At 47.0% G+C, this 12,500-nt stretch overlaps 2 protein-coding genes across 2 annotated transcripts in view; one reads left to right on the top strand and one right to left on the bottom strand.

Annotated features, from left to right (window-relative positions):
* Positions 1 to 5,769, top strand: part of LOC311117321 (polycystin-1-like) — a gene marked incomplete at both ends in the record, with an annotated part of 8,478 nt that extends 2,709 nt beyond the window's left edge. Inside the window, 8 exons of the mRNA XM_084192282.1 lie at positions 8 to 134; positions 279 to 404; positions 695 to 866; positions 2,292 to 2,579; positions 2,767 to 2,901; positions 3,810 to 4,136; positions 4,552 to 4,981; positions 5,600 to 5,769. Coding sequence (XP_084048408.1) covers positions 8 to 134; positions 279 to 404; positions 695 to 866; positions 2,292 to 2,579; positions 2,767 to 2,901; positions 3,810 to 4,136; positions 4,552 to 4,981; positions 5,600 to 5,769 — 1,775 coding nt within the window. The remainder of the gene's footprint in view (positions 1 to 7; positions 135 to 278; positions 405 to 694; positions 867 to 2,291; positions 2,580 to 2,766; positions 2,902 to 3,809; positions 4,137 to 4,551; positions 4,982 to 5,599) is intronic.
* A 3,774-nt stretch (positions 5,770 to 9,543) lies between these two features.
* Positions 9,544 to 12,494, bottom strand: LOC311117320 (tuberin-like). Its single transcript, XM_084192281.1, has 6 exons — positions 12,347 to 12,494; positions 12,061 to 12,200; positions 11,801 to 11,879; positions 11,395 to 11,486; positions 11,170 to 11,268; positions 9,544 to 10,675 (listed from the first exon to the last, which is right to left on the bottom strand). The coding sequence occupies exons 1-6, from the start codon at positions 12,351 to 12,353 to the stop codon at positions 10,499 to 10,501; spliced, it is 594 nt and encodes a 197-aa protein (XP_084048407.1). The 5' UTR covers positions 12,354 to 12,494; the 3' UTR covers positions 9,544 to 10,498.
* Positions 12,495 to 12,500: the final 6 nt, after the last annotated feature.

Genomic DNA, 12,500 nt, shown 5'->3' with positions numbered 1-12,500 from the left:
TGTATAGTCAGTCTGTCCTCTCCAGGTACCATCCATGGGGCAGGAGCAGCAGGCTGGGGAGAGGGGTTGACTGGCTCAGCAGTACACAGGAAACTGACCCAGAACTGGACCTTACACACGGCTGATGACAACGGGTAAGGAGGAGAGAGGGAGGGAGGGAGGGAGAGAGGGAAATGAAGAAGTGATGATCCTCTTATGTCATTGCCGTCTTTCTTGAGCCTCTATCTCTCTCCCTTTCTCCCCTCTCTCCATCCCTCCTCTCCCTCCCCCTCCCCCAGGGCGTGGCGTTGGGGTCAGGTGATGGTGTACGGGAGCGGAGGGTTCGTCCAACAACTGAACAGGAACATAGAACAGGCCACAACATCACTACAATACCTACAGCAGTTACACTGGATGGACCACATGTAAGAGGGGATGGGAGGGAGGGGATGGGAGGGAGGGAGAGAGGGAGGGGAGGGGATGGGAGGGAGGGAGGGAGGGAGGGAGGGGGGAGAAGGGAGAGAGATGAATGTAAGGAGTTTCAGGACTGCAGAAGAGCAAAAATAGAAGGAGATGTTTTTCAGATTTCAGTGATGACATTTGAATCTGAATTTAAGTGTTTGTCTGACTGTCGGTGTCACTGTCTCTCTCTCTTTGTCTTCTCTGTGTGTGTGTGTGTGTGTGTGTGTGTGTGTGTGTGTGTGTGTGTTACCAGGACGCGGGCTGTGTTTGTGGAGTTCTCTCTCTACAACACTAACACAAACCTGTTGGCCGTCTTCTCCTTCCTGTTTGAGTTCCCCGTCTCTGAACGCACTCAGTCCAGCCTCGACCTCTTGACCTTCCGCCTGCAGCCTATCACAGGCCTCGACCTGCAGCTGCAGCTCACGGTAACCCCCGGCAGCCACACAAAGACAGCTAGTGCTAGCCAATCACTGAGTGGATATAGTAGAGGGGCGGGAGCAGTATCTTGGAACTAGCCAATCATAGCATGGCTAGAGAGGAAGGGTCGGAATTTAGCTTAATTAGTTTGAGTTGTTGTTATTTTTGTTGTTGTTTCTGAAGTAGTAAACAAACATCCACCAAACTAGAAACTACGACTGGTGTAGATTACTGATGATGCCTTAAGGGGAAACAGCAGCATCATCCCCACGCACTGAATACATCAGGGACTATATTATAGTATCACCATACCAACACACTGAATACATCAGGGACTATATTATAGTGTCACCATACCAACACACTGAATACATCAGGGACTATATTATAGTGTCACCATACCAACACACTGAATACATCAGGGACTATATTATAGTATCACCATACCAACACACTGAATACATCAGGGACTATATTATAGTGTCACCATACCAACACACTGAATACATCAGGGACTATATTATAGTATCACCATACCAACACACTGAATACATCAGGGACTATATTATAGTGTCACCATACCAACACACTGAATACATCAGGGACTATATTATAGTATCACCATACCAACACACTGAATACATCAGGGACTATATTATAGTGTCACCATACCAACACACTGAATACATCAGGGACTATATTATAGTATCACCATACCAACACACTGAATACATCAGGGACTATATTATAGTATCACCATACCAACACACTGAATACACCACTAGATTATAATATCACCATACCAACACACTGAATACACCAGGGACTATATTATAGTGTCACCATACCAACACACTGAATACATCAGGGACTATATTATAGTGTCACCATACCAACACACTGAATACATCAGGGACTATATTATAGTATCACCATACCAACACACTGAATACATCAGGGACTATATTATAGTATCCCCATACCAACACACTGAATACATCAGGGACTATATTATAGTGTCACCATACCAACACACTGAATACATCAGGGACTATATTATAGTATCACCATACCAACACACTGAATACATCAGGGACTATATTATAGTGTCACCATACCAACACACTGAATACATCAGGGACTATATTATAGTATCACCATACCAACACACTGAATACATCAGGGACTATATTATAGTATCACCATACCAACACACTGAATACACCACTAGATTATAATATCACCATACCAACACACTGAATACACCAGGGACTAGGTTATTATATTAATGATATTACCATGGCTACAAAGGTCCTGTCTGCAGACATCTAAATTAGTTCTCCATTTGTGTCTGTTTGTCTCTCTCTCTTTCTCTCCATATATCTCTCCCTCTCTCCTCCCCCTCTCTCCCTCTCCTCCCTCCTTCCTCTCAGATCTTCCTCCTCTCCCTAGTGGTGTATTTCTGTGTGCGGGCGGTCCTGGGTATGATGAGAGAGGGCTTGGTGTACCTCCTGAGCCCGTGGCGGTTGCTGGGCGCGTGTAGCCTGGCGCTGGCAGCGTGTGTGTGTGGCTTCCACGTGAGCCGCTGTGCCACCGCCGGGCGCCTGTGGGCGTCGTACCTGCGCCAACGAGACGGGTACACTGACTTCTACCCGCTGGCACGGCAGAGCCAAGCTTACACCCTGCTGTCTGCCATGCTCCTGTTCATACTGGTGTTGAAGGTATGGAGAGGGAGGGAGGGAGGGAGGGAGGGAGGGAGGGAGAGAGAGAGGGAGAGAGGGAGAGAGGGAGAGAGGGAGGGAGAAGGGGTTAGCTCTACTGCTGAAGATCAGATTGAGAGAATGGAAAGATCCAGTGCAGATTTACCAAAAAACTAATCTCTATTCCCTCCCTCCTCCCTCTCTCCAGGCATCCCACCAGTTGCGTTTCCTGAGGGAGTGGGCAGTGTTTGGCAGGGCTCTGAGACGCTCTGTCTGGGAACTGATCGGAGCAGGTCTGGTCTTGCTGGTGCTGCTGCTGGCCTACTCACACACAGGACACCTGGTAATACACACACAGGACACCTGGTAATACACACACAGGACACCTGGTAATACACACACACTCAAGTGGCGACCTCTATAATTCCTCTTCATTACCAGAAGCGCTTCAGCGGGAGAGAACAGCGGCATCTCTTCTAGTCAACAACTGAAGTGACAGACTGACAATATGCTGTTTGGCTGTTTCAATGTGTGAGGGAGAGAGAGAGAGAATGAGCTATTTGGCTCCTGTATCCATTCTCTCTCTCTCTCTCTCTCTCTCTCTCTCTCTCTCTCTCTCTCTCTCTCTCTCTCTCTCTCTCTCTCTCTCTCTCTCTCTCTCTCTCTCTCTCTCTCTCTCTGTCTCTGTCTCTGTCTCTGTCTCTGTCTCTGTCTCTCTCTGTCTCTCTCTCGACATTCAGAGAGCTCTGTTGGCGATATCATACCCTGGGCTTTGTCTTGCCCAGCAGCATATTGACACATCATTCAGGCAAATGACTACTAGATCTGTGTGTCTGTGTGTCTAGCAGCATATTGACACATCATTCAGGCAGATGACTACTAGATGTGTGTGTCTGTGTGCCCAGCAGCATATTTACTCCGTCTGCTTCACTCACTGAGTCATGAGTGTCTATACTAAGGCTATGTCCCAAATGGCACCCTATTCCCTATATAGTGCACTATGTGCCCTGGTCAAAAGTAGTGCACTATATAGGGGATAGGGTGCCATTTGGGATCAAGCCTCAGTGTTCTATAGTGATGAGCAGTATTGGTATACCGTATAACACACTGTTTCATCACCTCTTAGTCTCCAGGTTGGTTAGCAAAGAGTTGGGGAAATACATAACATAATCATCATTCCATCTCTCTCGCTCTCTCTCTCTTTCATCTTTGCATTCCATCTCTCTCTCTTTTATCGCTCTCCCTCTCCAGCTCTTCCACTCCGTGATGGACGGATATGGCAGCGTGAGCTCCGCCTGCCTATCATTGCTAGGTGCCGGCGGGCGGGGCCTGTTGTCCTGGCGACCGTCGTCAACAACAACCGGACCCTCTAGCTCCGCCTCCAGCCTGGTGTTCCACGCGAGCTTCGCCGTGCTGCGGCTGGCGTTGCTATGGCTGGTGACCTCTGCGTTGCTAAGGAACTATCGCCGGGCGCGGGCAGAGTTATACCGTCCTGTGGTTGACCTACAGGACTATGAGATGGTGGAGCTGTTTCTACGACGACTGAAGATGTGGATGGGCCTCAGTCGCACCAAGGAGGTAGGATCACTTCGTTTCAACTTCTTGTTTCCTGTTTAGAGAGCGATCTACTTCCTGTTTAGAGAGCTTCCTACTTCCTGCTGGGTTCCTATTGTAGTAATGTTTTATTTTGCTTACCCATAAAATGCATTGACTTGACGTCTTAAGTTAAATGATCTTACTGCACTGACATATCATTTAGCTTATATTTAACCTAGAAAGACCTTGATAAAAGTGGGGTAAGAAAAAATACATTATTTGAAGATATTTCATCTTAATAAGACGTCTTACCAACTGATACATTTGACTTTTATTCCAGAGCACGTACTTTGTTTAAGCCTGTACTTTATATTGATCCTCTCTTCCTCTCTCTCTCTCTCTCTCCCTCTCCCCCCCCCTCCCCCCTCCCCATCTCCTTCCTCCCTCCCTCCCTCAGTTTCGTCACAAGGTGCGTTTTGAGGGCATGGAACTCCCCCCCTCTCGCTCCTCCTCCACCAGTGACTGTAAGTCCCTGTGCCTGCCCCCTCTGGACGGCTCCGAGTCGCCCCCCAGCCCTGGCAGCCTGGACGGGACCTCTGAGGCCTCCTGGAGACCCACCTCCTCCAGCCCCTGTAGCCTAACAGAGGCCCCCGGGATGGGGCTGAGCCTGGGCCTGGGTCCCGGCGGTGTGGGACCAGGTGCGTTGGTGGGTGGAACTACCTGGCGAGAAAGGGCGGAGACCGAGGCGACTCTGAGGAGGCTCCTCCCCACGCTGGACGCTTTGCTGCAGCAGCTGGACCGGGTCACCATGGCGACCGAGGAGCTGTACCGCGCCGAGTGTCGCCTGGAGCGCGCCCAGAGGAAAAGACGAGGGGCGAGGGGGAGGAGTAGAGGAGAGAAGGAGAGGGGGAGGAGAAAGGGGGAAGAGAAAGACACTGCTGGACGGAGAGAGAGAAAAGGGGGGAAGCAGAAAGAGGAAACTGTGGTGGGGGTAGTAGGGACGGGTCAGTCTAAAGACACAGGGAACTCTGGGGCTAACCCTAAACACACCTCTACCCCTATATCTGCCCCTGTTCCTACCCCTATATCTACACCTGCCCCGAAATCTGCCCCTGTTCCTACCTCTATATCTACCCCTGCCCCTAAATCTACCCCTGCCCCTAAATCTACCCCTGCCCCTATATCTGCCCCTGTTCCTACCCCTATATCTACCCCTGCCCCTAAACCTGCCCCGAAATCTACCCCTGCCCCGAAATCTGCCCCTGTTCCTACCCCAATATCTAGTCCTGCCCCTAAATCTGTCCCGAAATCTACCCCTGCCCCGAAATCTGCCCCTGTTCCTACCCCAATATCTACCCCTGCCCCAAAACTTACCCCAGTTTCTACCCATATCATTATCCCTAAATGTACACCTGCTCCTGCCCCTGTACCCCTCTCTACTCCCTCCCAACCCTCCACTCCTGCCCCCTCCTCCTCCTCCTCCTCCTCCACCCCCGCCCCTCTAGAGTGGGACCCCCCTACGGAGAGAGAGACCCTGCCCCCCTCCAGTCTCTTCAACCACCCCGCCCACACCACCACCATCCCCACACGCAAACGCAAGCGCAAGCCCCCGCCGCTCAAGAACAAGGTGCACCCCAACCCGGACAGGCATGTGTCCGGACACCCCAAACCCTGAGGACCCCTTCTGAAGGACCCTCAAGAAGAAGGGATGTTAGGGATGGATGGACAGAACGAAACGGGCCTTAGGGAGGAGTGGAAAGAAAGGAAGGATTCTGGGTTGAGGATGAGTGATCGTCGGTGACAGCGGGTTATGTCACTGGTGTTCCACTCTAAACCCAGAAGGAGAAAGAGAGAAAGAGAGGCCCCAAAACAGCGACCGCTCACCGTGGAGTTGGCATGGAAACAAGGTGCAGGTCGCCAGTTCTTTACCCCCGCCCCCTAACCGCTGAACCCTGACCCCATGTGACCCCGGAGGTCGCGTGGGGGCGTTGACAGAAGCACATGTTGTGCTGACATTAGGAGTGCTGACTGTATGTTTAGCCAATGAAGAGTGTGTACACGACCTGTCTGATGATGTACACAGCTTGTTGATGATGATGATGATGTACACAGCTTGTTGATGATGATGATGATGTACACAGCTTGTTGATGATGATGATGTACACAGCTTGTTGATGATGATGATGATGTACACAGCTTGTTGATGATGATGATGTACACAGCTTGTTGTTGATGATGATGATGTACACAGCTTGTTGATGATGATGATGTACACAGCTTGTTGATGATGATGATGTACACAGCTTGTTGATGATGATGATGATGTACACAGCTTGTTGATGATGCTTCAGAGTGTTGTCCATGTTGTTGTTTCTATTTTATCATGAAAAAAGAAGGATGCTATTGTTCTTGGTCACCATAGTTACTGTATGTGTGACCTGTTTAAACGGTCTGTTCAGACACACACACACAGGTACACACACACACAGGTACACACACACAGGTACACACACACACAGGTACACACACACAGGTACACACACACACAGGTACACCCCCTCATAGGTACACACAGTCAAGCTAGTTGGTACACACACTCACACATTTTAGTACAACAATGCAACATTTGCATGCACACAGATGCTATAATCAAAGAGGATATCAGGGTGCTAACAGACTGGCATGCTTCAGGACTCGAAAGAAAGAAAGAAAGAAAGAAAGAAAGAAAGAAAGAAAGAAAGAAAGAAAGAAAGAAAGAAAGAAAGAAAGAAAGAAAGAAAGAAAGAAAGAAGGAGAAGAGAAGGTGGTAGCAAGAAAGAATGGAAGATACTGTAGTTTGCGAAAAAGACGAGATAGCAGGAGAGATTAGCTTGTTGAATTGTTGCAAGAACAGTTGTTAGAGAGAAATAAAAGGCAAAGAGAGAAAGAAGGTGTCTATGCTTTTAGCCTAGAGTCTTAACTCAGTCCTAAACTACAACTCTTTCACCTTAAAACTACAACTCCCAACACTAACTATCAGGAGGATGCGAGGGTACATTGCTACAATATAATCTTGGTTATCATTTTGTAATATTATCAGTAAAAATGTCTGTTGCTTTCAATATGGTTCTAATTTAAAGCACTTTTGTTGTAATGTGTGTTTGAGTGCGAGTGTGTGTGAGCGTGTTTGTGCATGTGTTTTCGCGTGTTGAAAATAATAAGCTTGGTACGAAAACCAATAGAGAATGGCTTCACACATATTTTAACTATTAGCGTTGCCAAAGTTTGCGCATTATGTACGCATCAAGAGTTGTAACGTTTTACGTTTTGAAAGAAAATGAATTCCTTTTGTACTAAGCACTTTATCTTCCTTTGAAGCTCTTATCCATATTTAACTCCTGTGTTACATTCTCAAGTTTTTTTTCTTTTAATATCCAAAACAGCTATACAAAATTATATTTTAATTAGTATTATATCAGTAACTATGTCAGGAAATTGAAGCGTTACCATTTTGTATTTTCTTTTGTCATTTTGTGTTTGTTTTTCATCATTGTTGTTATTGATGTCACGCTACTTCCTGGGAAAAAAAACATTTCCTCCCCACAAACTTCCTGTTTCCTGTGGGCAGATCTCAGGGACCCCGCCCCTTCCCCCCCAAAAAACCAGGAAGTTGTCCTTATTTGTCTGTTATCTTCTGTTTGTTGTTGTTGAAAGGTCAGATGAATTTCAAGTGAGAAGTGTCGTAGTAAGACTTTTAGAACCGTTGTAATGTATATCTGATATTCCATCCAGACCAAAGTATATATTATATTAATCTCCCATTATTAGAACACAGCCCACACGCTAGAACACTTTAGAACCAACCGTTCCAAGCCATGTTCCCTTTTCCAAGCCCACAAAGATATTTTGGATGTACATTTTACTCCAAACCTGTTGGTGGCAGTCTCCACGAGATTTGGTGGTCCTGTCCATAAACTTACCACAAAACTGTAACCTTCAGTTACAAAGTTATATCAAACTCTGTTTTCTTATCAGTCAGTTTGTATATGTGTGTATGTAGTTACTTCTTGAGGGATATCATTTTTTATCATTCTCAGTATTGTTGATGTACTGCAGCGTTGTTGGTTTAACGGTCGTTAAGCATTGGCGTTCCGGGTTTCACACCTTTTTAGTGTCATCCATCCCCTAGACAACATACCCGACAGTTCCCATAGCAACTCAAGCGCTACAAAGTTCTTAAATCCAAAGAATACGATGAAGAAGAGCTGGTTCTCCCAACACCCATTTCTCCCGACATGTATATCGCCCCGCCCCGTCTTTACTGTGTAACTGCATCGTGCCAAAGCTAGTCCCTTCTGCATGTTTAGCATTTTTGTCTTTGAGTAACACGTACTTTGTCTTACATTTGCATGTTGAAGCAAAAGTGTTATGGTCTGTTTTGTATCGTAGTATTGTTTTGTATCGTAGTATTTTGCGTCTGTAGCACTTCTCATGCTTTTGCACTTGACAAAGTCGAATAAAGAGTTTGACAGCTATGAGAGCCTGTATCTCAGTGTTGTGGTAGACTAATTGTTCACCTAGGACATTTTCACTTCCAAAATACTCATAAAATGGGTCCTCCATAAGATCTTTGCCGGTTGTCGACAATGCACCTTTTAAAGGCAATTTTCAGTTTGCCGGAAATGACCTTCAAATGTCAAGCGCGCTACAATGCGGCCTCAGATTGAATCCCTGCCCTGTAGCCACATTCTGATTGTAGCCACATTTTTAGACAGGTGTAGACGATCAAAATAACTGATCTTCTTGACCACCTCTGGTGGCAGTAGGGGACAAATGGATTGGATGGATGAAAGCTCAGTGGGCGGGGCTTAGTTACATCAGTGGGGGAAGTTTACAGGTGAGTCAAATACAAAAAGGCAGTTCGAGAGGTAGGTTGTTAGTGGATGGAGGGCGTTACACGTGTTGAGACCCTCAAGGTTGCCAGTTCGAATCCATTTTGCGACATGTTGAGTAAGGTTGGAAAACAAATCTAATCAAATTTCTACTCTAACTATATGGCTGAAAGAGCTTTAAATATGTTTTTAAAAAACAAGGTTGGTGCCCTGCTTGTGCAGTGGGATAGGGACCAGAAGATCACAGGTTCTAATCTTGTAGATGCCCTTTCTCTAAATAAAAAAGGTATTTATAGCCCTGGTTTTCATGATCTGATTCAAACATCAAGGAAGCAGCCCGGTTAACAAATGCAATCACTTTTAACCCGGCACAAACTCTGCCCACCCCGTGAACCAGGCAAGCTAAAAACGAATCCCCTTAAACGTGCCACCTGTAGAAATACAAATATGACTGAATTAAATACTCAATGAACTACAAATATGACTGAATTAAACAAAGAACCTACAAACACGGCTCCTCGTGACATCACATTCCAAACGGAAATGGAGAAAAAAAAAACACACTTGACACTTTCATTGGCTATTCGTTTAGTTTATTCCGTACACACACACCGCTTTCATTGGCTATTCGTTTTGTTTATTCCGTACACACACACCGCTTTCAAATGTAGTGTTGCTCATTCACCATTCTTCCTTCTGAGTGGTTTGCGAGGGGAGGAGAGAAGAGGAGAGGGAAAGGTGTGCTTTGGCTGTGTAAGCCACAGGGGTCATGCGCTCTCTGTCCCAAATGGTACCCTATTCCCTATATAGCGCACTACTTTTGACCAGAGCCCTATGTGCCCCGGTCAGAAGTAGTGTATTATAAAGAGAATAGGGTGCCATTTGGAACGCAGGGCTAGTTAGGCCGTACCATCTGTACCTGTCATCATCAGAACCAGCTCATGGGCCGTACCATCTGTACCTGTCATCATCAGAACCAGTTCATGGGAGCAGTTGGGTTAAAAGCCACAAGGTATGCCATAGCAGTTTGTGCTGTCAAGACAAATATTTGGAGAGAATCGTCAAATCATATAGGTAGAAAGCAGGTGTGTGTGTGTGTGTGTGTGTGTGTGTCAGAGAGAGAGAGAAAGAGCGAAAGCAGGTCAATGTTATCCCTGACTAAGCACAGATCTAGGACCAGGTATTTTATTATCCTCCTGCTGGTCAACATTAGGACCACTCGGATAACCTGATCCCAAATCTGTGGTTAGGGAGGCAACGTCTGCCTTGAGCAGGGGACCAGAAATAGTATCAGAAATATCACTCCGTTACAATGTCCATACAGGCATACTACATAGCATGAAACCAATGTATTGGGGATGCATACTGTGTATCCCCCAAACGGCACCCTATTCCCTATATAGTGCACTACATTTGACCATGGTCCATAGGGCTCTGGTCAACAGTAGTGCACTGTATAGGGAGTAGTGTGCCATTTGACCCGAAGTAGTATACTAGTGTGTACATTTGACATTCGGAATGCGCCCTCAAGGCTCAGACGAAGTCGGTGAAGTCGTCCACGGTGGAGACCAGTCTCTTCCTCTGTCCGGAGGAGTCAGTGTTGGAGCCTCCACCGCCGCCCTGCTGGTAGGAGGACTGCTTGGTCTGGGAGGAGTGGCTCTGGGTCAGAGAGATACCGGGGGTGGGACGAGACTGGATCTCCTCCTGGGCCTGAGGGGGGGGAGGGAGGGACAGAGGGGGGGAGGGAGGGACAGAGGGGGGGAGGGAGGGACAGAAGGGGAGGAGAATTGAGTTGAGAAATTGTCTGAAAATGTCACAGTAGGAGCTCAGTGATATGACCATGTCAGGAATGTAGGTAGTTAAGAATGTCCTTCAAATTCACTTCAAAACATCAACTTTATAGAAAAGATTGATTGCACAACATGCGTTTTCTAATCAGTAATCACCAGGTACTCTAAACATATGTGTTTTTAGCTCGTGAGCAACATCTACGTTTATCTAACCTATAGAAGTTAGTTTTTTTGCATTTAATACATTTCCCGGTTTGATGTTGACTGGTCAGTCCGAAACAGAGGTTCGTTCTTTGAGGTGCTGTAACTCTCATCAAGGCTCATCAAGTAATCAGAGATACAATAGAAAAAGGTGTGTGTGTGTCTGTGTGTGTGTGTGTCTGTGTGTGTGTGTCTGCGTCTGTGTGTTCTCACCCGTGTCCTGAGTCTCTTGATGTGTCTTAGTCTGGCCAACCACTTGGAAGCGTAGGCATCAGAGGGGTTGGCTCTGTACTGGTGGACCAGAGACGCCATCTGAAACACACACAGAGAGAGACAGACATACAGACAGTCAGTCATGACAGCGTGTGTTAAATCAGCATGTTTAATTAAATGTCCAGTTAGAGAAATGAGTTCGGACTCTGTGTGTGAGAGACTCACGTTAGCGTGTAGGGCCATCTGTCGTACCAGCAGTGGAAGGTTTCGGTCCGAGACGATCTTCGCTACACTGGTGTCAACTAGACCCTCCAGATCTGATGGCGAGAGAGAGAATGAGAGAGAGAGGGGGAGAGAGAGAGAGAGAGAGGGGGAGAGAGAGAGAGAGAGAGAGGGGGAGAGAGAGAGAGGGGGAGAGGGAAAGAGGGAGGAGAGAGAGGTGAGGAAGTAGAGAGAGGGAGGAGGGAGGGAGATGTGGGGAGAGAGAGAGAGAGAGGGAGAGAGAAGGAGAATCAGTCCATTTCACTTCAGCAAATACTTCATTATAATTATTTTTGCCCCTTGGCTCCCTGCTTCATTATATATATTAGTTCTTGTTATTCATCCCATTTATTCATTCCCTCCCTCTCACCTTTCCTGCACTGCAGGGTGACCAGGTTACTCCCATAGTCCAGAGGCTTGATGATCACCTCAACAAAGTTAAACTGACCCTGGGACACAGAAGAACACAGGAGAGAAGGAGGAAGGAGGAGAAGAATATAGAAGAGTTACATCATTATTTAATCAAAATGAACACAAAGAACAAAAGTGTTTGTGTTTGTCTGCGAGTGAGTGAGTGAGTGAGTGAGTGAGTGAGTGAGTGAGTGAGTGAGTGAGTGTGTGTACGTGTACCTTGATGGTCCCCAGTTTGTACTCCTCTCCTGAGTCGTTGTAAACCACCATAACAAAGTCGTTTCCGATGTGTCTCTTCTTGTTACAGCAGCCCTTATCACTGTCTCTGTTGGGCATCAGGGTGGCTATGTGGAAGATGGCTGAGGAGAGGGAGGGGCAAGTTAGTGGACAGACAGACAGACAGACTGACCAACCACTCTCTGTTGGGCATCAGGGCAGTGCTTTTACACTGAACCCTGAACCCTGAGGCACCAAGTAACATCTGTAAGTAGAAATACACAGCCACCCTGCATGATGTCATCGTGCCAGCAGTAGGTGAACTCCCCGTCGTCTCCATACTGGTCTAGACCCCCCAGGAAGATCTGGTCTGGATCACAGTCCTTCAGGTGGATGAGCTTCCCCAGGCCTGTCAGGAAGCCAGCGTAGCGGTTAGAACCATA

Source organism: Coregonus lavaretus, assembly GCF_964263955.1.
Source record: "Coregonus lavaretus genome assembly, contig: HAP1_SCAFFOLD_9407, whole genome shotgun sequence".
Taxonomy (NCBI): domain Eukaryota; kingdom Metazoa; phylum Chordata; class Actinopteri; order Salmoniformes; family Salmonidae; genus Coregonus; species Coregonus lavaretus.
This window is presented reverse-complemented; position numbering and strand designations above follow the sequence as displayed.

Coding starts and splice junctions, on each gene's coding strand:
- LOC311117320 (XM_084192281.1), bottom strand. Junction 11,487..11,800: donor CACCCTGCAGTGCAGGAAAG/GTGAGAGGGAGG, acceptor TCTCGCCATCAG/ATCTGGAGGGTCTAGTTGAC. Junction 10,676..11,169: donor TCAAGAGACTCAGGACACGG/GTGAGAACACAC, acceptor CCCCCCCCTCAG/GCCCAGGAGGAGATCCAGTC.